At 46.8% G+C, this 23,905-nt stretch overlaps 1 protein-coding gene across 1 annotated transcript in view; it reads right to left on the bottom strand.

The window, feature by feature from the left end:
• Positions 1-23,905, bottom strand: part of LRRC74A (leucine rich repeat containing 74A) — a 48,370-nt gene that overhangs the window by 21,169 nt on the left and 3,296 nt on the right. Inside the window, exons 3-11 of the mRNA XM_053603651.1 lie at positions 22,311-22,483; positions 18,314-18,421; positions 16,728-16,824; positions 13,401-13,450; positions 12,990-13,071; positions 8,798-8,883; positions 8,137-8,331; positions 4,017-4,112; positions 1,410-1,556 (exon numbers count right to left, since the gene is read on the bottom strand). Of these exons, the coding sequence (XP_053459626.1) occupies positions 1,410-1,556; positions 4,017-4,112; positions 8,137-8,331; positions 8,798-8,883; positions 12,990-13,071; positions 13,401-13,450; positions 16,728-16,824; positions 18,314-18,421; positions 22,311-22,483 (1,034 nt within the window). The remainder of the gene's footprint in view (positions 1-1,409; positions 1,557-4,016; positions 4,113-8,136; positions 8,332-8,797; positions 8,884-12,989; positions 13,072-13,400; positions 13,451-16,727; positions 16,825-18,313; positions 18,422-22,310; positions 22,484-23,905) is intronic.

The raw sequence follows: 23,905 nt of genomic DNA on the forward strand, positions 1-23,905 counted from the left end.
TTTTCATACCACATGACTTTTCTTTCTTTCTTTCTTTCTTTTTTTTTTGAGACAGAGTCTCACTATGTTACCTTCAGTAGACGGCCGTGGCGTCCCACAGCTCACAGCAACCTCAAACACCTGGGCTTAAGTGATTCTCTTGCTTCAGCCTCCCAAGTAGCTGGGACTACAGGCAGGATCCTCTTCTCGTAACATCCCTGCCCCCAGACCCTGTGGCTCACCTGAATCCTTCACTCCCCTCTCTGAAGCACAGAGCAGATGTGCCAGGGACAGGAAACAGGCCTTGGAGCACACATAGTGCAGAACCCACATTTACCCCAGATCATCCCATCCCTGCTTCCCCAGACAGCAATTGGTCTGCATCAAGCAGCAGGCTCTCTCACCAAAGGGCAGGAGTCCAGGTCACTGCTCTGGGCAATGGGACTAAAAGAGCAGGCTGGGCATGGTGCTTCCGGCTTATAATCCCAGCACTCTGGAAGGCTGAGGCAGGAGAACTGCTTGAGCTCAGGAGTTGGAGACCAGTCTGAGCAAGAGTGAAACCCCATCTCTACTAAACATAGAAAATCTAGCTGAGCATTATGGCAGATGCCTGTAGTCACAGCTACTTGGGAGGCAGAGGCAGGAGGATGGCTTGAGCTCAGGCGTTTGAGGTTGCCGTGAGCTATGATGATGCCACAGAACTCTCCAGGGTGACAGAGTGAGACTTGGTCTCAAAGAAAGGGGGGAGCATTAGAAGAGCAGTAATAGCTCTCTCAGCTCTAACATGAGCTGATTTTATATTCCTGCCATTAGAGCTGCCCCCCGAGATTGCCAAAAATAAGAAAGGGTGAGCCACGTCTAAATTACCACTAGTAATAAAGGACTCAAGGGTCCCTTTTTAGCTGAGGTCACAAAATAGCCATCCTGACCACAGGGATGTCTTGGCATCCTCACCAGCTGTCAGGAAGACCTGTGTTTACTGGGTACCTTTTACATACCCAGCATTCTTCTAGCACTGCATGTATATTACTTAATTTCATCTTCCAAGCAATCCTACTAGGGTGGGCACTACCATTATACCCATTCTACACATGGAGAGACTGAGGCACAGAGAGCCACAGTGACTGGCTTTTGGTCATAACATTAGCAGGTGGAGGAGCCTGAATGGGAAAGGCCAGGTTGTGCCAAGCCCCTCTCACCTCAGCCAGATCTCAGCTATTCCCCTTTCTGTGGGAGCCGGGGAGCACTGCCGAGGAAGCCAGTTTCTACAGGGAATATTTCATGTCTGTAGGCCAAGGGACTAAGACATTCCTTAGCAGAGAGGATTGTTCGATACTTTGGGCCCAGGGAATCTCTGCTAGTTGATTTGGAGCCCAAGGTCAGCCTTCTCCAGCGCTCCCTGTAGGGCTGAGAGGAAGACAGGAGCTCACCTGGATCAGTTTCATGGGGTTTGTCCACAATAAGAAGGTTTTCTTGGTAGTGAGGCCAAGCACCGCCTTGTAGGTCACATCCAGCTGCGGGTGAAGAGCATATACCCCATCCAGTGTTTTAATGAACTGCTCGGTCACCAGCACATTCTGCGGCAGAGAGAGAGGGGACCCATCATGATGAGGGCACCACTGTTATGCCATTTCCCTGCCCAGCCGGCGGCTCCTCTCCTTCCCACCCAAGCCAAAGCTGGGAAGTTTTGTCTTTTCCAGTTTGCTCTGCCGTGCTGCTCATAGCTTGGGATAGTAACGGTATGTTAGAGCTTGTGATTTGACTTGTAAGTTTCCTACATACTTTCAATCAGATGTTTCATTGAGTGCTGGTGGCTTGCCACCTGCTGCCACCTTAGCTCTGTTCTCAGATGGCGGTGTAAGTGCCCGCATATCCTGGAAAAAATACAACTACAGAGTTGTGAGACCGGTCCTTAGACAAATATCCTCAAGTGTCTATGTCTACATGAGTGGGGTTTTTCAGAGCAGGTGCCCTGGAAGAGGACTCCTTATTCTAACAAGTGACTTGAAACAAATTGAGAACTTCCCCAAACTTAGAAGACATAGGAGAAAATGTGTTCTGAGAAATAGTGTTTGGTCAAACCTGGCCCCCACCAGTGGATTCATCTGCTTCACTCCTCAGGTGTGGTTCTGAGTTACCCCTTTCACCTTTCCAAAGAATTCAACCCACGCTGAAGGACGAAGGACTTTGTAGATAGTCTAGAGAAGGCTCTAGAAGCATCTACAAAGGAGGAATTCCAACCCTGTTTAGAGTTACAGACTAAGAAAGGAAAGGGCTAACTCAGACTGCCGTGTTCTGGGAGGCTGGCTAAGTGCCCACGTTGTCACTGTTCACCAGTTTGTGTGCCCTCTAGGCCTAAACAGCGCCAATTCTGATGCTCCCTCAAGCACACCAAGGCAGTGCTTGGCTCCACGTTTTCTAACCTGTACTATGGCAGGAAAACCAAATGCCCCCAAAAATCTGAACATGCAGCTGAGACTCAGAAGCAGGGCAGCATCTGAGTGAAGGGTCAGAGCCGCAGCACGAGGGTGAGGAAAGGGCTCCTGGGCAGGAAGTCGCAGCAGCACAAGAGGGGCCCGGGGAGGGAGGAAGGGCTGAAGGAACAAAGCAAAAAGAAAAGCAGCAATTTTTTAAATAATGTCTTAAAATCTGTGGCAAATAGAAATCCAAATTTTACTAATTATTCACTTCCAGGGAGCTTGAGTTTAAATATTCAAAATATTATCACTGATTGATTGTGAGGCATTAAAATCATCTTACAAAACATAATATTTGTGTGACATTAAAAATGTAGAAGGACTTTAACATCGTACCTTTATAGAACGCTAGAGTAGGAGGCAGAAGCCCTGGGTTTACTCCTTGCTGTGTTTCTCACTTGCTGTGGATCCTGGGCAAATGACCTAACCTCTCTGTTTCAGTTTCCTTATATGTAAAATGGGAAAATGAGGAAAAGTACTTGTTGTGGGTTGAATTTTTTTCCCTTTGCCCCAAAAGATGTTGAAGTTCTAACCCCCAGGACCTGGGAATGTGAATTTGTTTGAAAATAGGGTCTTTGCAGATGACCAAATTAAAATGGGGTCATTAGAGTGGGTGCTGATCTAATATGACTGTGTCCTGTGAAAAGGGGACGTTTGGATACAGAGACAGGGACAATGCCATGTGAATCTGAAGGCAGAGGTTAGAGTGATGCTTCTACAACCAGAGGAGCACCAAAGATCGCCAGGAAACCACCAGAAGAGAAGAGAGAAGTCTGGAACAAATTCTCCCTCATGGACCTCAGAAGAAACTAACCCTCCTAACACTTTGATCTTGGACTTCCAGCTCCCACAACTGTGAGCCAACACACCTCTGTTGCTTAAGCCACCCAGTTTGTGGTACTTTGTTACAGTGGCCCTTGGAAACTAACATAGTTCTCTACTTACCTTCTACAGAGTAGGATCAAATGAGCTGGCATATATAAAATCACTTTGGGAAAAAAAGGGTGTTGTAAGTACCACTCCCACCTCCATGGTGACTCAGGCAAGAGTGCCTGGCAGGAGTCTGGAGTCACCTTAATCCAGAGGTCCACCTGGATCTCTTGATCCTTCGTCAAGTGATGTTTTACCCACAAATACTACTCTGAGTATAATAGGCCAAGTCATGAAAAGAAAACACAAGTTTATCTATGTTGTAATATCCAGATTCCAATAACTCTGTGATTCTGAAACCATTCCGCGATGCAGGGACATTCGTAAGCGAAGCTGATGGTAAACAAATTCTGTTTTGGAGTCGTCCTGTCTTTCTTTTTGGTGTTTCCTTATCTCTACTTTTAGAGTTCCTGGCCTGGATTTCTAGAATCTGGTGAATTGTTTGACGCTGTAATGTTATTGACTGAGTGGTTCCCTGGAGAGGGCAGAGCTGTACCAAAAGAAGTGCCCATTTTGTGGAGCATTTGTATGAAGGCTTGCGAAGGATAGAGCTGTGGGTCCTGACCAACCCAGAGTGGGCAGGGTCACTGGCTCGCGCCAGGTGCAACTGACTACCATTTGATCACTTACGGAAATGTCAAGCTCTTCCATCCCGGATTTGGGGTTCCTCTTGATGGACAGGATAAGTAAAAGAGCCCCATCCATACTAATAGGATTCAGGAAAAGCTATAGAGGGAAGGGAAAGACAAGAGGAGGCTGGCTTAGAGTATGGTGTCCACTTCTCATTAAATCACAACCTCTGTCTTCCTCCAAGACTTTTCTGTCAGTACTTCTCTCTGTGTCCATCTCTCTGTCCATCCACCCACCCACCTGTCCATTTGACTGCTCATTCAACCAGCCACAGTTTGAAGTTGCTGTGAGCAGAGCTGATGGCATTGCACTCTAGCCTGGGTGTTAGAGTGAGACGCTGTCTTTCCACCTGTCATTCATCTATCCAGCTGTCATCTTTCCATCCACCCACCCACCCATTCAACCACCTGTGCCATTTCACTTTTCCTCCATCTATTCATTTATTGGTTCATCCATCCATTTCACTGCCCATCCATCCTCCCACCTGCCTGTCACTCATCCATCCACCTGTCATTCTTCCATCCATCCATTCAACCACATGTCCATTTCACTGCTCCTTCATCTATCCATTTATCTGTCCATCCATCCATCCCTCCATCTCACTGCTCATCCATCCCTCCATCTCTCTATCCTACTGTTTATCCATCCATCTGTCCATATATCCATCCATCTGTCTATCCCTCCAATGCATATTTATTAGAGGCCTGCCATGTGCCAGCCACTGGGCTAAGCACTGAGGAATGCACAAACATGACAAGATTTCTGCCCTCAGGCAGCTTAATGCTGCAGCTGCAAGAGACAGGCAAGCAAGCGAACAGCATCAGAAATGCGATGACCTTAATGACAGCAGTACACGCAGTGAAGGAGATGAGAGGAGCATGCAGCACAGGGGAGGGATCAGGAGCTAAGCCTTGCCGGACTAATGAGGACTGGTCAGGTCTAAAGGAGGAGGAGGCAGGACCAGTGGAAGGATTGAGTTTCACCAAAGAAGAGAAGGTTAGGCAGTGCAAAGATGCAGAGATCTAAAAAAGCACGTGGTGTTCATGAGCTAGAGCTGGGATAGGCCGCATCCTGGAGGTCCTTGTGGGCTAAGGAATTAGGACATTATCCTAATGGAGTTGGCATCTACTGAAGCGTGGATAGAGGATTAGAGCAGGGAACAGGACACCCAGTGGCTCTGCTTACTAGCATTGATTCCCTGTCCACCATGTACCTGTCATCTATGGCTGCTCTGAGGACTCAACATACCAGTTCAGGCAAAGGATTAAAAAGAGACTGAGTAATCACACCTGTAATCCTAGCACTCTGGGAGGCCAGGGTGAGAGGACTGCCTGCGGTCAGGAGTTTAAGACCAGACGTGGTGAGAGCTATCTCTACGAAAAACTGAAAAATTAGCCCGGTGTGGTGGTGAGCACCTGTAGTCCCAGCTACTTGGGAGGCTAAGGCAGGAGAATCACTTGAGTCCAAGAGTATGAAGACACTATCTTAAAAAAAAAAAAAGATTGCCAGGTATGTAGCAAGTAGTAATGAACATTCGTTATTATTACTGCAGGCTTTCAGCTGGGTGGCTTCACAATGAGAGGGGACAACAGTTTCACTGGGTGCCAACTATGTGTTTGCTGTTCTCTAGGTTCTGATGTACTCAAGTGAAAAAATGCAGACTTGGGCCCTACCCTCATGGAGCTTAGCACCTAGAATCCTTTTCTGGATTCACTTCCCAAGAGGAATTCCTTATTTTTCCAAGATTAAGGAAAGGGCTTCTGGGGTAGGATGCAGAGGACAACAGATACCATATTTTGCCGTGTACAACATGCTCCTCTGTATAATGCGACCCAGGTTTTGGGCCCAAACTTTCTGGACAAAAAAAATCTCTTTGGGGTTTCCAATCTTTCTCCCCCCCCTTTTTTTTGAGACAGAGAGTCTCACTATGTCATCCTCAGTAGAGTGCTATGTCATCACAGCTCACAGCAACCTCAAACTCTTGGGCTTAAGCTATTCTTTGCCTCAGCCTACCAAGTAGCTGGGACTATAGGCACCTACCACAATACCCAGCTATTTTTTTGTTGTAGTTGTCATTGTTGTTTGGCGGGCCCGGGCTGGGTTTGAACCCATGCAGCCGGTGCCCTAACCACTGAGCTATGGGTGCTGAGCCTTTTATTTTATATTTTTTTTGGTTATAGGATCTCGCTGTATCATCTGGGCAAGAGGCTGGAGTGCAGTGGCATCATCATAGCTCCCTACAAGGGCTCAGGTGATCCTCCCGCCTCAGCCTCCTGAGTAGTTGGACTATAGGTGCCCACCATGACACCCTGCTCATTTTTTTTTCTATTTTGTGTAGAGACTCGGTTTTGCTCTTGTTCAGGCTGGTCTTGAACTCCGGACCTCAAGAAAACCTCCTGCCTTGGTCTCCCAAAGTACTCCCACTTGCCTGGCTGGCAATTTCTTAGTCTTTAAAAATTCAGCTCCTCAAAATTGTCCTTGGCTTCCTTAGTCACTGGGGCTGAATCATCCCTGGCTTGACGCATCTCTCTTTTCCACCCCAGCCAGGACGTCTAGCTCTCCTGGTTACCAGATGGCCAGTCTGGTCTGGTCTTGTCTGTGGTCACCATGTTCTTTCTGCCAGCCAGGATCTGGTTTCCTCTTCTCCCCTTTCATCTCCTCTTGGGGGGGCAGGCTCATCCTCACTGTTTTCTCCCTCCCATTCTTCTCTCAGCAGAAGCCCCACATTCGCAGTCCCCACAACCACTCTCATGCCATGAGGGAGGTGGAGTTGCCATGGAAAGCCAAACAGAGCTGGCTAACCTCTGCCTCTTGCCATTTGTGTGGGCTGAGTCAGTCATAAAGCCTCAGTTTCTTCATCTGACAAGTGGAGCCAACAGAGCCCACTTTGTCAGCTGGGCCATGAGTAATGGGGCAAACCATCCGACAAGGGACCTGGCTCATGGCAGGACCCCCAGAATGGGGAAGAATGAACAGAACTCCTCATCTTTCCTCTGTTTCTAGCTGCCTAGTGGCATCTGCATTATAAGTTAGCATCTATAAGCAGATTAATTAAAAATGAAATGTGTGGGCGGCGCCTGTGGCTCAGTCGGTAAGGCGCCAGCCCTATATACCGAGGGTGGCGGGTTCAAGCCCGGCCCTGGCCAAACTGCAACCAAAAAATAGCCGGGCGTTGTGGCGGGCACCTATAGTCCCAGCTACTTGGGAGGCTGAGGCAAGAGAATCGCTTAAGCCCAGGAGTTGGAGGTTGCTGTGAGCTGTGTGAGGCCACAGCACTCTACCGAGGGCAATAAAGTGAGACTCTGTCTCTACAAAAAAATAAATAAATAAATAAAAATGAAATGTGTACTCATTCATTCATTTATTGAATAAGTATTTCCAGGGCATCTGCCATGTGCTCAGCACTGCACTAGGTGTGAGAGGTGTAATAACTGGGAAAGCCAAACAAAGTCTTTGTTCTCATGAAGCTTTGACATTAGCGGGGGTGACAGCCACCAGGGAGTCACTCAAGGGGGAGTGTGATCAGAAGTGCAGCGGCTTCTGCGGGAAGGAGTGAGCAGGGTTCTGGGAGCAGATATTCTGGACCGAAGGTCCGGCAGGGTTCTCTGAGGACCTGCTGCTTGAGCTAGAGCAGGGACTCATGGAAGGAGGAAAGGAGTAGGGGAAGCCCGTGTGGCCTTGGGTGGAGAGCAGGAAGAGCATGGGGAGAATGGGGCTGGAGGGCAGTGGGGATTGAGGACCTGGACTTGGGCAGCAGGGAGCCACTGGGACTGAGCGGAGAGGAGACTGGGGGCCAGGGGAGGGTAGCGGAAGTCAGATCTGCACTCAGAAAGCACACTCTGGCTGCCCTGTGGAGAGCAGCCTGGAGGAGACCCCATGGGAGGAAGACGACCAGTTAGGAAATGCCTGCGGTGCACAGGGAGAGCCCAGGGCAGTACTGGGTTTACAGCAGAGAGGTCAAGAATCTATGCATATATGACATACAAGACAGATGTCCCCAACAATGGTCTCCAGGAACATGCAGCCTGTCACCCTGTGGCCCCTACCCTGTCACACACCCACATACATACACACACCCACATACACAAAGTGTCCCCTTTCCAGCTCAGGTAAAGACTACCTTCAGGACTTTGAGGGTTTCATTGGATTCCAGTCCTCTGCTGATTTTGGAGGCTCCATCATTGCCGATGCCATTGCTGCCAACATCTAGGTAGACCAGCGAGCTGTTGAGTCTGAGGACGTCCCCCAGGGCCAGGGCCCCTTCGTTCCCAAAGCCATTCATGGAGAGATCCAGCTTCTTCAGGGTCAAGTTAGCCTCCAGGAGAGGGGAGAACAGCACCCAACATCAAGGCTGCATGTGACTCATTCAGCCAAATGGGCCCTGATTTCTACTTCTTCTGGCACCCAGCCTGGGCACTCGGTGGTCCCCAGGAGAGACAGGTCTGCTAGGTGGTCCCAGACCCCTCCCAGCTGGGCTCAGAGTCTCAGATACTCTTATGACTCATTCATTTTGGGTTCTGGTCATTCCCTATGCCCTATTAAACTGCCCTCCGGAAGTGTCCCTGGAGATGCCATCCAGGCCTCATTCGGTAGGATTTATGCTAAAGAATAACAGGCATCCAGAAATTGTGGGAGGGAGACCAACACCTTGAGAGGACCTGATGAGAGGTCAGTATGCCCTCAGCCATGGGGCCCATGAGGAAGAGGTTCGTGACAGGCAGGACGGTGAGCCCTGGCTGCCCTCACCCCAGCTCAAGACACCACCCCACAGAGCACCTTACCCGGAGACCATTGCACAGGGCCATAGCTCCCCGTATGTGGAAGTGATTCCAGCTCAGATCCAGCGATGTGAGCCCTACATTGATGGCTGGGAGAGGGAGGAAGTCAGCTAGCATCACCCACATCCCCAAAAATCCATTCTCAGCATTAACAGACATCCATGACATTGGGGATAATGATCGCTCCATGGCCATGCAAAGGAAAACACTCAGAAAATACTTTTTTTCGGTTATTCATTTAAACTTTAAGATGATTCTCTGGCTGAGAGAGTAGGGTGCCAGCCCCATATACCGAGGGTAGCGAGTTCAAACCCAGCCCTGGCCAAACTGCAACAACAAAAAAATACAAAAATAAATAACCTTAATTAAAAAAAAAAGATGATTCTCAGTTCTGGAAAAGATGTAGTGAAATAATCCTGCTCATATATTGCAGGTGCCAAGTTAATTGGTATAACCTAGGCAGCAAATATTATCCGATCACAGATAGTTTCCAGGTTTTAAAAAGTGTCTCCCCTATCACACACCTCTGAGAGGCTACCTAAGGAGACAGTACTGAGTATGGGAACAGGGAGGTGTCTGCACGTATTTCTATCTGGTGGAATAGTGTGTATTAAAATAGATTCGCTGTCCAGAAAACATCTTCAGGGGTTGCACTTAGTTGGAAGGCTGGGATGAACGTGGTGTATCAAGTGATGGGATATCCTTTTCATGGAGCGCCACAGGAACGGTGGTGACTCCAGAATTTCCTCTCCAGGAGAGCCTCGGAGACACACTCAGCTGGAAGCAGGGAGGCTCAGGCTTGTTGAGAAGATGGGTTTGCATAAAAGTCACACTTTTTTGACTTAAACATGGTTTTGCTTCCATGTTCCATAAGGTCGTGGAAATATCCTACTTGGGCACATTATTATTGCTATTTTTATTTGGGCATTTATATTGAGGACACCATCAAAAGGTGAGGCTGATGTCCTCCTGAGCCACCACTGAATGGCAGAAATTGCTTCCTGGGGCCAGAAGAAAAATATTTTATCTTATTCCTTGTGGACAGTGCACTGATCAAGCTTCTCTGGGCCAACCCCCAGGAGGTATTTCTAGCAAAGCGCCCGTCATCTTTTGTAATTTTGGAAACACACTTTCTGCTGCCCTCTTTCCCTTGCCTTGCCCTCCCTCACTCCCTTGCTGTCCTTCCCTTTGTCCCCTCTTCTCTGCCATTTCCCTCATTTAAGTAACACCTTGCACATCCATCCCTTAAATAGCCACACAATTTAAATTCAACTCTGCTGTCACCACTTACTGGCTGCGTGACCTCAGGCAGCTCACTTATCTTTCTTTTATTTCTGTTTTCTTCATCTGTAAAATGGAGATAGTAACCTATATAGGGTTTCTGTGAAGACTGATGTACCATGTCCAGCACGGTGTCTGTCTTCTACTAATGACTCAATATTTGGTAGCTTTAAAAATAAAATTTTAATATCTGCATTTACAGCGTGCTGCCGACCATCCTGGAAGACAGCACAATCTGTCTCACGTTCAGTTTATGACCTCAGTTTTCAGTCTCAAGCTGCCCAACACTTCCTCCTCTCCCACTCGCTGTTCCATGCCTTCTTCCCTCTCACCAGCCCTTGGGTCTGTGCCACCTTCTCAGCTGAAGGTCTTGCTTCACACGGCACTGAGGACACAGTGGCAGTGAGACGGAAAGGGCTTCACACTCGCCCAGAAACCCAGCCACACATCTGCACCTGTGGCCACGCTGGCCTGTCCGTCTCTCCACAAATGAACCATCCCTACTGCTCTCGAAGGTGAAGCCCCTACTTTTACTAGGGATGTCGCCGCCTCAGCCTTCTCAAGGACTTGGCTCCTGTAATTATCTCCTCCTTTGTCTTCAGCATCAGTTTCTTCCTCTTTATTCCTCTCAGCATCTTCCATCCTCAAAAACCCTCCCTGGGCTCCCTGCCTCCCTTTGGCTTCTTCCTGGTCTTTCTGTCCCTGCCTTCCCAGCAGAACCACTGGGGTTCCCGACAGTGCCCTTTCCATTTTGCACCCTATTTTCAACTCAGCCTGCTCTAGTTGGGTTGTCATACTCACCTATTTCACCAAAACAGCACCTGTCCAGGCCACCAACTATCTCATGCTGCCGAGTCCTGCAGCCACTTTTCAATCCTCATCTTTCTTGACCCCTCAGCAGCATTTGACTCAGCTGTCTATGTCCACCTTGAACAACTCCCTTTTCAGCTCCTTGAGACCTCCCTTTCCTGGTTTCCCTTCTATTTGACTGACCACTCTTTCACAGACTCCCCCTCTTTGGCAAACCCTAAATGATCTCGTCTCGTCTCCTGGTTTTTACTACATCTCTAAGCCCATGACTCCCAGTGTTTATCTGCAGCCCTGACTTCTTCACCAAGCTCTGAACTTGTGTAGCAACTGCCTACCTGACATCTCCACACAGGTGTTGAATGGCCATTGCCAACATCACATGACACAAATGGAAACTGGACTCCTAACTCCTGCCCCTCCTTGGCTGTTACTCCCCAAGTTTCCCCCACCTAAGTCAGTAACACCATCAGCCAGCCAATAGCTAAGCAAAATGGCCCATCTACCTTTATTTCTCCCCTCTGCCATTCTTCACATCGGCAAGTCCTTTTGGCTTTACCCCCCAGATTTATTCTGAATCCATCCACTCTTCACCCCTCTTGCCTGAGCTCACGCAATTATCCTGTCTTGCCTGGGCCACCACAGCAGTCCCCAAATCAGTCTCCTTTCTTCCCTTCCTGCTGCTCTCTGCTGCAACCTTCATACAGCAGATGGAGTAGTTATTCTAAAACTATAGCTCAAATTGCACTCCTTCTCCGGGAATGCATCCGTCACACATGGAGTAAAATCCGGACTTCATCCATGTGCTGGCTGACAAGGCCTGATGTGATCTGGCTGGGGGCCGCCTCTATGACCTCTTCCCTTTCCACCCTCCTCCCTTGTCCTCTCTGCTCTAGCCAACCTGTCCCCCAACCCCGCCATGTTCCTCAAACATGTTAGTTCTGTTCTCTCTGCCCAGAATGCTGCAACTCCAGAATTTAGCATGGTTCCTTCTTCTTTATTATTCAGATATCTGCAAAAACCCACTTCCCTGTGGGGCTTTCTCTTGCCACCTGCCTCAGTGAGCACCCCTTCCCCATCAGCTAAGAGCGGCCTCCTTTTTTCTACTTATTTGCCCAGGGCTGACCATCATTTTTTTTCTCTTTTAGAACAACACTCCAATAACCTCCTCATACATCTCTCTGAGATAATCCCTTTATTGGGAGAAAATTGTTGCATCATAGAATATACACATTTTTCTTTCTTTCTTTCTTTTTTTCTGAGTTACAGTCTCACTCTGTCGCCCTGGGTAGAGTGCCATGGCATCATAGCTCATAGCAACCTCAAACTCTTGGGCTTAAGCAATTCTCTTGCCTCCACCTCTAAAGTAGCTGGGACTACAGGCGCCCGCCACAACGCCCAGCTATTTTTAGAGATGGGGTCTTGCTTTTGCTCAGGCTGGTCTCTAACTCCTAAGCTCCAGCAATCCACCCGCCTGGGCCTTCCAGAGTGTTAGGATTACAGACAGACGTGAGCCACCGCACCGGGCAATATACACGTTTTCAATTTTCCTAGGTACCGTTAAGTTGTTCCCCAAAACGCCTTTGCCTAATGACTTATGAATATTCTTATTTTTCCCTACTGTCCCCAGCCTTTGATACTCTCTGACTTCAAACTTCTACCGCTGTGGTAGTGACAAGAGAAATGTTTTTGATCTTTTATTTTTCATCTCTCTAATGAGTAAAGTGAGCCTTTCTTCTTTTGCTATCCATGTGCCTTGACTCTCGTTCTACTGGGGTATTATAGGATCTCTTACCAACATTCTGAACACTAATTTGTATACAAATGCTACAAACATCTATCCCTGTCCATTGCTCGTCTTTTAAGTTTGTTCGTGCTTGTGAGTCTACAATATGCATGCTTCAAATGTAAGGTTGTCAAATATTAGGGACTGTTTGTGTTACTTTCATGCATTCTGTGCCATACTTAATAATCCTTCGCCTCCCTGAGGTCAGCAGGTTATTTCTCTATATGTTCTTTCAATCGCTGTACAGTTTGACTTTCCACATCCAGGTGATTCAGCTGACAGGTGATCCTCCTGCAGCCCCGCCCCTCCACAGAGACCTACCCAGCATCTGCCCCAGGTGTTCTCCTCCTATGTCAGAGAATTGGTTGTGACTGAGATTCAGCTTCTTAATTCGGTAATTGGTCTAGAAAAACAGTAGAAAGAGAGATTGTTTTTGTCTTTTGATTGCAAATATCTCCTTTATCTCAGGGTAGTATAACAGGAAACTCCTATGTACCCCAAATTAGATGTAGACAATTTCTTAGTCATTTTTGTTTAATGGCTGCTGGGAGAACTTAGTGCCATCCACATAGCCCGACCACTTACTGCACCTTTGCTCGGGTTGGCTAAGCACTCCCCAGCTCTCTAAACCACGCAAGTGGCCTCACTTCGATGTGCCCAGAGCAGCTCCTAGCTTGCCTGGATCTCTCAGGGAATGTCCCACAGGGCTCGGCTGGGCTTCCGGGAGCTTACCGACAGGGCTTGGCAGAGCAGCTCTGCGGATTCTTCCTTGAGGTTATTCCCTGTTGTGAGGGTGGTGTGTCAGCAATGTGCTGTAGACCACGGCTCTCCTTACCCTCCCACACCCCAGCCCCGCCAGTTCTCTTCCCTCTGGAACAATCAGACATAGAAAAGGTAGCAAGTATTTAAAGCAAATGTCGTGCGAAAACACAATAAAACAAGTCAACTATTTACAGCCTTCCTGAATGTTCTCTCCTCTCTCTGCCTTGCAGTCCCAGGAGCTGATACATCACACCCTGTGCATGCATTGGCAGCATCAATCCCTAGCCTCATCCCTAAAGTCTGTCACTTTATAAATATGTTAATCCAGGTCCAAGCAGCAGGGCTGGGAACCGGGTAAGGAGTCAGACACTTGCTGTGAGTGCACAATGTCATAAAACTTATTAATCAAGAAGAATAATATCTTTTTTTTTTTGAAACACAGTCTCACTCTGTGCCCTGGGTAGTGTTGTGGCATCATAGCTCACAGCAACTTCAAACTCTTGGGCTCAAGTGATATGCTTGCCTCAGCCTCCCAAGTTGCTGAGACTACAGGTGCCCACCACAATGCCCGCCTAATTTTTCTATTTTTAGTAGAACCCTTCATAATCTTCATATCTCTAGCACCTAAACAGTGCTTGGCACATAACAGATGCTTAATAAATGCTTACTGAGTGAATGCATGAGAAAATGAACACACTCACTGAAACAGAAATACTTGTTTGGCCGTGTCTGTTATCAGTACAATAAAATAAGATAATAAGCTAGCCAATGCATAAAATTAGGTGATAAGTTATTCCAATTATTATATCATGGGCTACTTATATAGCCACTGTAGTGCAGAGAGTCAAAGCTGAGATTTGAATTCAAGCATCGTGGTTTCAACATGCACACACTTAACCCTTCTGATTCACAAACATTCTGCCAATAACCTTTCTGAGGATGGTACAGGGAAACAGACATTCTGTCGGTAGAACTGTAACCTGGTATAGTTTTCTTAAAGGGAAATTTGGAAACTAATTTTTATTTTTATTTAGTTGTTTATTTATTTATTCTTCAGACAGAGTCTCATTCTGTAGCCCTGGGTAAAGTGCTATGGTGTTATAGCTCACAGCAACCTCAAACTCTGGGGTATGAGCAATCCTCCTTCCTCAGCCTCCCAGCCTCCCCCCTCCCAGCTGGGACTATAGGAGCCCATCACAATGCCCAACTAGTTTTTCTATTTTTTTTTTGTTCTTAGTAGAGATAGAGTCTTCTTCTTGCTTAAGCTGGTCTCTAACTCCTGAGCTCAAGCAATCTGCCTGCCTCCACCTCCCAGAATACTAGGATTACATCCAGCCTAGAAATCAACTTTTAATTTTTCTTCTCTTTTTTTATCATTTGTTTGGGTTTTTACTTGTTTTTTTGTTTGTTTGCTTTTTGTTAATCAGGCCCCAGTGAGGTTCAAACTTGCCACCCCTGGCATGGGGGACCAGAGCGCTAACCACTGAGCATGGCACCCAGCGTCAATTTTCAATTTCATAAAAATGGATAAATATTCACATTCAGTAATTCTGCTCCTTGGTGCCTCGCTATAAATACAAGATCATGTTTCTCAAAGATGCATGCACAAGAAAGTTCTCTAAAATATTAATTGAAAGATAAATAAATTGGAAATGATTTTAATTCCCTCTCTCTCAAATAGAGGAACATTAAACTGTACTATAACACAGAATACTACCCAGTGGTTCAAGAGAGTTAGATAAATCTGCTTTTTCTGTCACAAGGAAATCCAAAATACTTTTAGAGAGAAACACGGGAAATTGGAGAATAATACCTGACAGGTAATTATATTTATATTAAAAATATACAAACTCTCTAAGAAAATGCTACGAAAGCTATGTTACCTAGTGTGATGAAAATGTGTCAAACGATCTATGAACCAAGTGTATGGTGCCCCATGATCATACTAATGTACACAGCTATGATTTAATAAAAATAAATTAAAAAAAATCATGCAAGCAAAAAAAAAATATATATATATATACAAACTCTATTTCTGTATTTCCCCCCCAAATACTTTAAAGATCTCTCTGTATTTTTCAGTGATATATTCAAGTGTGGGTTTCTTCTTACTCACCTTACTTAGAACTTACTAGGATTCTTATATCTGAGAAGTCATCAATTCAGGAAACATATTATTTCTTCAAATGTCTCTGCTTATTCATTTTCTTCTCCTTCTAGAACTCCTACCAGCTATGATATTGAGTCGATTCATTTTTCTTATTCTTTTGTCTTTGTATTCACTATATCTTTATCTTTCTATGTTGTGAAGATAGATAAAATATACTTTTCACTAATTCTATTCACCTCTGTCTAATGTGCTGTTGAATTTATCCATGGAGCCTTTCATTTCAATGACTTTATGTTTTTCATTTCTAGAAATTATAGTTTTAAAAATATATAGTTATTTGTTCCTTTATGTTTTTATTAAGTACTGAATGTACTTTACGGTTGGGTGCAAAATAGCTCAGTTTGCTTGCAGTTCCAGTTAATTATTAATAAAAGCATCCCTATTCACTTCGGGTGATAAATTACATAATCCTACCACTTTCTGAGTTTGACAACTCTCCGTGGTGTTTTGCTGCCTTATTTGTCTCACAGTCTGGGGCTTTGAATCCATCCTGAGTGGGGCGGCTCCATCTCAGGGACTCCCAGGCAGCCCTGGTTGAGGGTTTACTCTTCCAAAGGGGTCCCATTCTGATCGGTATAAGACAGCTTTTCATGTTAATTTCTTGGCTTAGGGGGTCCTAGGACCCTGCAGACAGAATAAATTCAAACTACAACCTTGAGTGAGGGTGGGTCTGTGGGTACTAGAATTCTCCAGTGACTTTTTTTCCTGCTAAAGACAGATTAAGACCTCCTACAGGGGATGGATCAGGTGGTGATACCTGGTGTTAAGAAAAACCAAGTGAGGAGGCAGGAGAGAGGGACAGGGTTTTCCATGGGGGTTCAGGGAAGTCCCTCCCCGAAGACAGCGTTTGAGCAGAGGGTGAATGAAGGGAGAGAGGAAGTTGCCCTGAGGCCCACACAGAAATCTGAGGGCAGAGACTTTCCAGGGGAGGGAAGACGCTGCAAAACGGATCAGAAGTGGCTTGCCACGGGAAGCAGGAAGACAGTGTGGCCCTGGAGGAGGAGAAGGACAACTGGGAGGGTGTAGCAGGGACCTGGTCTGGTTCACCTAGGCCTGGCCCCTCTATTGTTCCCCTCTTCTCCCCTTTTGGTTCCCAGTGTCCTCACTGTCCCCATCCATGGGCTCACCTGAAAGCTCAAGGTTCCAGATGGAAGAGGCATCTCTCTGGAGGAACTCGGAGATGATTCTGGCCCCCTCCAAGCCAAGGTTATTGTTGGAAATATTCTGAAAAGCGAGAAAACGCTTTTGCATGTAAAAAGCCCACCAAAGGGCCGTCAGTAATAAATAATCCTGCACTAAGGGAGGAGGGCTGGGTGGGGAGAGGCACTGTGGCAAAGGGTTGGAAGGATTCAGGTCGTGCAAAGGGCAGAGACAAGGGCGGCAGGAAACCTGGTCCAGACCCCTTTATTTATTTATTTATTTATTTATTTATTTATGTCAGAGTCTCACTCCATCACCCTTGGTACAGTACCCTGGAGTCATCACTCACAGCACCTGGGCTCAAGCAATCCTCCTGCCTCAGCCTCCCAAGTAGCTGGGACTACAGGTATGTGGGACCACGCCTGGCTAGTTTTTTCCTATTTTTTAGTAGAGATGGGGTCTCGCTCTTGCTCAGGCTGGTCTCGAGCTCATGAGCTCAAGCAATCCACCCGCCTCGGCCTCCCAGAGTCCTAGGATTACAGGCGTGAGCCACTGTGCATGGCCCAGACTCAGCTTTTCTAATGTCTCTGGCTGGTCTAAGTTTTCTGAAGTTACTTCTCCAGTTCAGCCCTGGTACTTCAGACAAGCACATAATTTTGTTTGTTTTGAAACTCAAGACAGCTTCATTTGGAGAGTTTGGCAATGAAATAATTGAAAAACTGAATTGAGAGAAAATAATTGTTGTAAATTCCACTCATTGATTCAGGAAGTATGACTTGTCCTTCCAGCTAGTGGGAGAGACTTTATTATAAACTAGCCATTATTGTTTTCATTGTTTTTTTTTTTTTTTCTCCTTTTCCTTTCAACTTCATTTTATGGTGGTAAAATACACATAACATACAATTTACTATCTTGGCTATTTTCTTTTTTTTTTTTTTCTATTTTTTAGACAGACAGAGTTTCACTGTGTCACCCTGGGTAGAGTGTTGTGGCCTCATAGCTCACAGCAACCTCAAACTCTTGGGTTCAATCAATCCTCTTGCCTCAGCCTCCAGAGTAACTGGGACTACAGGTACCTGCCACAACACCTGGCTATTTTTTAGAGACAGGGTATAGATCTTGCTCAGGCTGGTCTTGAACTCCTGAGCTCAGGCAATCCACTTGCCTCAGCTTCCCAATGTCTTAGCTATTTTCAAGTATAAAGTTCAATGGTATTAAGTGTATGTATATTATTATAGAACCATTACCTCCAGCCATCTCCAGGCACTTTGTATTTTAGAAATTATCTCATGCCTTTATTTTCTTTTAAGAAAGGTCACTTTAAGGCAACTATGCAAAGGTAAACTTGATTAAGAGGCTCATAAAGTCCAAGTGGAAATGGTTTCTTAGGGTTTCCTACAGCTGAAGAGAACACAGCCCCCCTGGCCAGCCTCTCACATGTGGCCCTCCTCTGAGAAGTTGTGTCTAGGAGGCAGTGGAGGTGGCCTGGGGCTGGGTGGGCCTTTGGCTTGTCTGGAATGGGCTTGGAGCCCCCAGCTGTGGTGCAGGGAGCCAGGGGAGGAGGGCACAGTACCATCTCCTGGAGGTAGTAGTTCTCCTGCAGCATCTGCACCAGGCTCAGGACACCGTCATCCATAATGTCGTTGTCTTCCAGTTCCAGCTTAATAATAGCTGTGTTGGACTTTAGCCAGCACAGGGGAGGGGAGAAAGGCACAGAAATGGTCAGTGACCTAGTGGGTCCCTACCCATCTTAGTCCAATCATGGGGGTGGACACAGAGACTCGGTTGGGAATTTTGAAGGGGAGGAGAGGGCAAGAAGGTTGCCCAGAGGACAAGCCATTCCACTCAGTTGTGCTAGGAGAACACACCTACTCTGGGGGAACTTAGAAGAGGGCCCTTAAAACAAAGCCCTGAAAAGTAAGGGGCATAAGGAGAAAACAAACAGGTTTGAACTATTTACCCTCATGGAGAGATGACTGTGCCCTACTCCAAGACTAAGGAAAACTTGGTGCATTTAGTAAGGGATTTAAACATAAAGATTCTTGCAAGGAGGTCCTCTAAAGAATTGACTTGGCTTTCTTCTAGTTTAGGCTTAAGTATTACCTGGTACTCTCTTTTTAAATTTTTATTTATTTATTCTATTTTGAGATGAGGTCTCTGTATGTTGTTACCCAGGCTGGTCTCAAGCTCCTGGGCTCAAGTGATCTTTCTGCCTCAGACTCCTAAGTAGCTGGGATTGCAAAGTGTCCAGCACTGCACCTGGCTCTGGTACTCGCTTTGAATAGTAGGTGGCTTCAAATCTGTTTGGAAGGAGCCAAACTTTAACTCTTTAATAAATACCTATACCCAAGTTAGTCTGAATTCCCACAAGAGGAGAGAGAGGAAATGATTTGCAGTGCAGAAGGAAGGACTGGGGTTAGCTCTAACCAGAAATTATATTCTTCCCTTCCTCGTTTTGTTCCCAGTACAAACAGATATGGAAAAGAGACACGTTTTTGGAATTGAGCATTTTTAAAGCCCACCAAGCAGCAAGAGCAGCATCCAGGGGTAAAGAGCCCTGGTGTCTGTTTTCCCCTCCAAGAAAAAGGGAAATGTGATAGTTCAAGTAGTTGCAATGCAGGGTGGTTCATCCAGGGGTTTCATGGACTGTCTTCTGGTCTAAGCCCTCTAGGGTGGGCAAAATTCAGTTATGCTTAAAGGCAAGGGAGATGGCTCGGATGATTTCCCAGTCTAGGTGCCACTTAGCAGTGTCCAGAAACACAGGCTGAATCACCATTTCCAGAGTCATACTGGGGACCAGCAGGAGGGTGCAGGAGGAGGCCTTGTCACTAAATCCATCCATATTCATTTAATTCAGGCCAGTGTCTATTTGTCACTCTCTGAACTAACTGCCAGGGAAACAAGGTTGAGCAGAGAACATCCCTTCTCTTAAGGGACATCACCAACACCCTGCCAAGGACACAGGCCTGACTCTAGATAGTGAGGGGCACACACAAGGACAAAACACCATCCCTACTATCGGGCTCTTTCTTTCTGAGCCCCGGAAACACAAACACGCAAAAAGCTAATCACTACAAAAGGTAAATAAAAGTTCAGTCCTCCAGAATGCCATGCTGATTGTCAAATGAACGACACAGAGAATCAGGGAAGAAACTGCTGTTACTAAGAAACAAGCGGTCCAAGTCCCCAGAGGATGTCATTGTCATCCGTGTTTTCCCCATGAAGCTCGTGAGGTAATGGTGCATTCCCAGCACTTCATCAACCAGCCTTTCAACCCTGGAGAAATTTCAAGACGGCTTTGTTCTTTCTCTGCTCTTTCCTCCACCTTTCCGTGAAATAGCAACATCTTAGGTTTCTTGTAACTGCTTAATGGGCATATGCTAAATGCAAATGCTATTATACACCCGGCCATAAAGGTCGTGTGGAATTTAAATAGTTACAATTATTAAAGGCAACTATTTAAATTTCACACGAACTTCATGGCCACCCTGTATTGTTACAAAACAACCTGGATGGAAGTGGAAGACATTATTCTTAGTAAAGCATCACAAGAATGGAGAAGCATGAATCCTATGTACTCAATTTTGATATGAGGACAATTAATGACAATTAAGGTTATGGGGGGGGAAGAGAAAGAGGGACGGAGGGAGGGGGGTGGGGCCTTGGTGTGTGTCACACCTTCTGGGGGCAAGACATGATTGCAAGAGGGACTTTACCTAACAAATGCAATCAGTGTAACCCGGCTTATTGTACCCTCAATGAATCCCCAACAATAAAAAAAAATAAAAAACTAAGTGCGAGGGCAAGGAAAAATAAGACCATGTATGTATTCCACAAATGTATTGTTCAGCGCCAACTGGGGGCTGGGAACTCAAAATGAATTGCTCCCAATCTTATTCCCTTTCTTATATGAGGAATTTGCAGCGTAATATATTGTAATAAAAGTTATACGAATGTATCTCTCTCTCTCAAAATATCTCATTGTTCTGTACTATGGGTAGCTAAAACCTTGGAAAGCAAACCTGTGGCTGGGGGGGACTACTGTACATTGTAGCAATGAACAATGACAGCCTGTTACACGGCTTTTTGGAGACTGTTTTGTGTTTCGTAATTGTCTTGCCTTCCTCATTCATGATCCTGCAGGGTTTTGCTTCTCTCAGAGTGAAGCTGGCTGAGTCAGTCTTCCCAAGGCTTGTCGTGGGCTGTCCCTACCTTCTGTAGCTTTTCCTGCCCCTCAGTCCCTCATTCTGTGTTTAATTTGCTGATTCCTTCTGTTCTTTCAGATCCTTTATAAATAACAGTTTTAAGAATTTCTTCTCTGTCCTCTGTTTTTCTCTGTTCATTCTTTTCATGAACAAATAAAGTATTGCTGATTTTTAAATATTGCCTCTGAAGAAACATTTGCCTTTCCACCTTCCTTACCTTTTTTAAGATTTAACTTTATCTTTCTTTTTTGAGACAGAGTCTCAAGCTGTTCCCCTGGGTAGAGTTCCGTGGCATCACAGCTCACGGCAACCTCAAACTCTTGGGCTTAAGCGATTCTCTTGCCTCAGCCTCCCGAGTAGCTGGGACTACAGGCACCCGCCACAACACCCTGCTATTTTGTTGTTGTTGCAGTTGTCATTGTTGTTTTAGCTGTTCTGGGCTGGGTTTGAACCCGCCTGCGTCAGTGTATGTGGCCAGTGCCCTACCCACTGAACTGCAGGCGCCGCACCAATAACTTTATCTTTCTTTCTCTTTTTTTGAGACAGAGCCTCAAGCTGTTGTCCTGGGCAGAGTGCCGTGGCATCACAGCTCACAGCAACCTGTAACTCCTGGGCTCAAGCAATTCTCCTGCCTCCGCCTCCCAAGTAGCTGCGACTACAGGCGCCCACCACAACACCCGCTATTTTTTGTTTACAGCCGTCATTGTTTGGTGGTCCTGGGCTGGATTCAAACCCGCCAGCTCAGATGTATGTGGCTGGCACCTTAGCCACTTGAGCCACAGGTGCCGAGCCCCAATAACTTTATCTTTCTAAGGGAACAGAGACCGTTGTGCTGATACACAGTTGTTAAATTATTTTTTCTTTGACGGGAGTAATTTTTTGTGTACAATCAATTATAATTATATAAAGCTATGATGAATCAAGGTGAAGTTCTTGTTTGGTCATGCCAAGCCTAGAGTTAACCTATTTCCTGTGGGAAAACTTGATCTGCCTTACATTGTGGTTGTTGGCTCAGTAGTGAGCCTATTCATAGGAAAGGTGAGCTTTGGCATGGACATGTAGGCTGGCATTTTGTATTATGCTCTGGCATTAATGCTTGGACCCAAGCCCAGCTCAATCACTTTCCCTGGGCCCAGGGTTGGAACTTTTGCTTCCTGAATAGGAAGGAGTATAGGCCTCTAAGGCCCAGGGCTCTAGCAGCCTCCTCCCAGGAGCTAAAGGGAAGTCCATGCCTGCTAGGGGAAAGTCAGGAGCCCCAAGCACAGCCCAGGGAAGGGTGGGCATAAAGGTTCTATTTCTGCTCCCTAGGAGGGGCCCTCTGAGTCTTCACCCCCGCAACCCTGTCAGCACCACTGGCATGCTCACCACCAGGGCTATGGCAATAGCCTTGGTGCCCTTGGGTCCCAGGCCATGGTGGTTGAGGTTCATGTAGGGCTCCTCCATGTTCCGGATGAAGTAGGAGACAGGCACGGTGCCCACCAGTTTGCAGGCTTCCAGGTATAGCTCCTTCTGTCCAGTGGTGAAAAACTTCTCAGTATCTGCAGAGAAAGAGAGCAGGAAGTAGATTTCTCTTGCACCTTTACCTTATCTCCCTGCCAACTCCAGGCGATGTTCGTTTGTGACTGGACTCCCCTCTGACAGAGGACCTGTCTCCATGGGTGTGTGTGCCAGACGCCAACTCCAATCCCTGAAAAGTTAGTCATTGGTAAGAGAGGGACAGCCTAACTCCAGAAAGCCCCAGACGAACATCTCCCTCTGGGCAAGAGACGAGTCTGGTGGTTTTAGGCCCTAAGCTCTCCTGGGAGCAGTGAGCAATCTGCTGTCACCCCACTTACCAGGCCGGCCATCTCCAGTGACTGGTTGTTAAGGATATGCAAAGGCGCAGCCCTCTTGTCCATTCTGTGACAATTCCAAAACCTGTCATCAAAAAGCTGATGGTTTCGGATGGGTGAGGGAGTTTCCGTTTCAGGTTCAGTTTCACTACCAACATTAAACTGTTGTGAGCCATGAACACAGCTTTACCAGAGATGGAGAGGAACACCAAAAAAGCCCCAGTAGAACAGAGTAGGCTTCTCAAGACAGCTCACCGGTGAAGATGGGAAGACGTCCAAATCGGTAGGAAACAAACACACTTGCCTGAGAGTGGGCTTTCCTCTGTCAATGACTTGCCTGCCATTTTCCTCACAAAAACGACTGCCATCTTTGTCTTACAAACGACAAATCGAGCCCCAAATCATGCATAGCTGGTCAACATACAAAGCAGCCAACAGAAGTGGGGACTCCAGGGCTCCATTCCTCCCCTTCAGGGCCTTTTTCCTTAGGCTTTAGACCAGTCTGGCCTGTGGTCAGCCCGTAAGCAGATCTCCCCGGATGCCCCACAGCTGTGTCCTCCTTAGGTAAGTCCAGCCTGTGGCAGGGCTTCCTGGGGCCAGCTGACACCTTTGTCTGCATCTGTTTTTCCTTTGGATCCCAGGTCCTTCGGCCAGCCCCCCAGCAACCTTTTCTGAGGCTGACAATGGGAGCTTTGTTGGTGAAAGGACAATAGCTTTAAAGGGAAGCTGATTTTACAAACATAGCTACAGACATGACAGGGTTTCTCCACCCCAGCACTGCTGATGTAAGCTGAGTAATTTTCTGTTCTGAGCGGTTGTCCTGGGGCTGTAGGATATTTTGTAGGCTCCCTGGCCTGCACCTACAAGATGCCAGGAGCAAGCTCCCAGCCCCCAGTTTGCCAAATGCCTCCTGGGGTGCAAATTGCTTCTGGGTGAGAACCATGTTGTAGAGAGAAACAGCCCGTGGTGGGTGAGCAAAGCTGCTTCCATCTGTCCCTCTTCTACAGACCCAGCACTGGCTTTGAACTTCTCATGCTGTCCCCGAAGCCCTTCTGCCAACTCCCCAAACCACAGCACCAGCCACAGGGCACTAGAGCTAGAGCAGCCGAGCCCCGAGTTTCTGTTCAG

Source organism: Nycticebus coucang, chromosome 9 (genome assembly GCF_027406575.1).
Source record: "Nycticebus coucang isolate mNycCou1 chromosome 9, mNycCou1.pri, whole genome shotgun sequence".
NCBI lineage: Eukaryota > Metazoa > Chordata > Mammalia > Primates > Lorisidae > Nycticebus > Nycticebus coucang.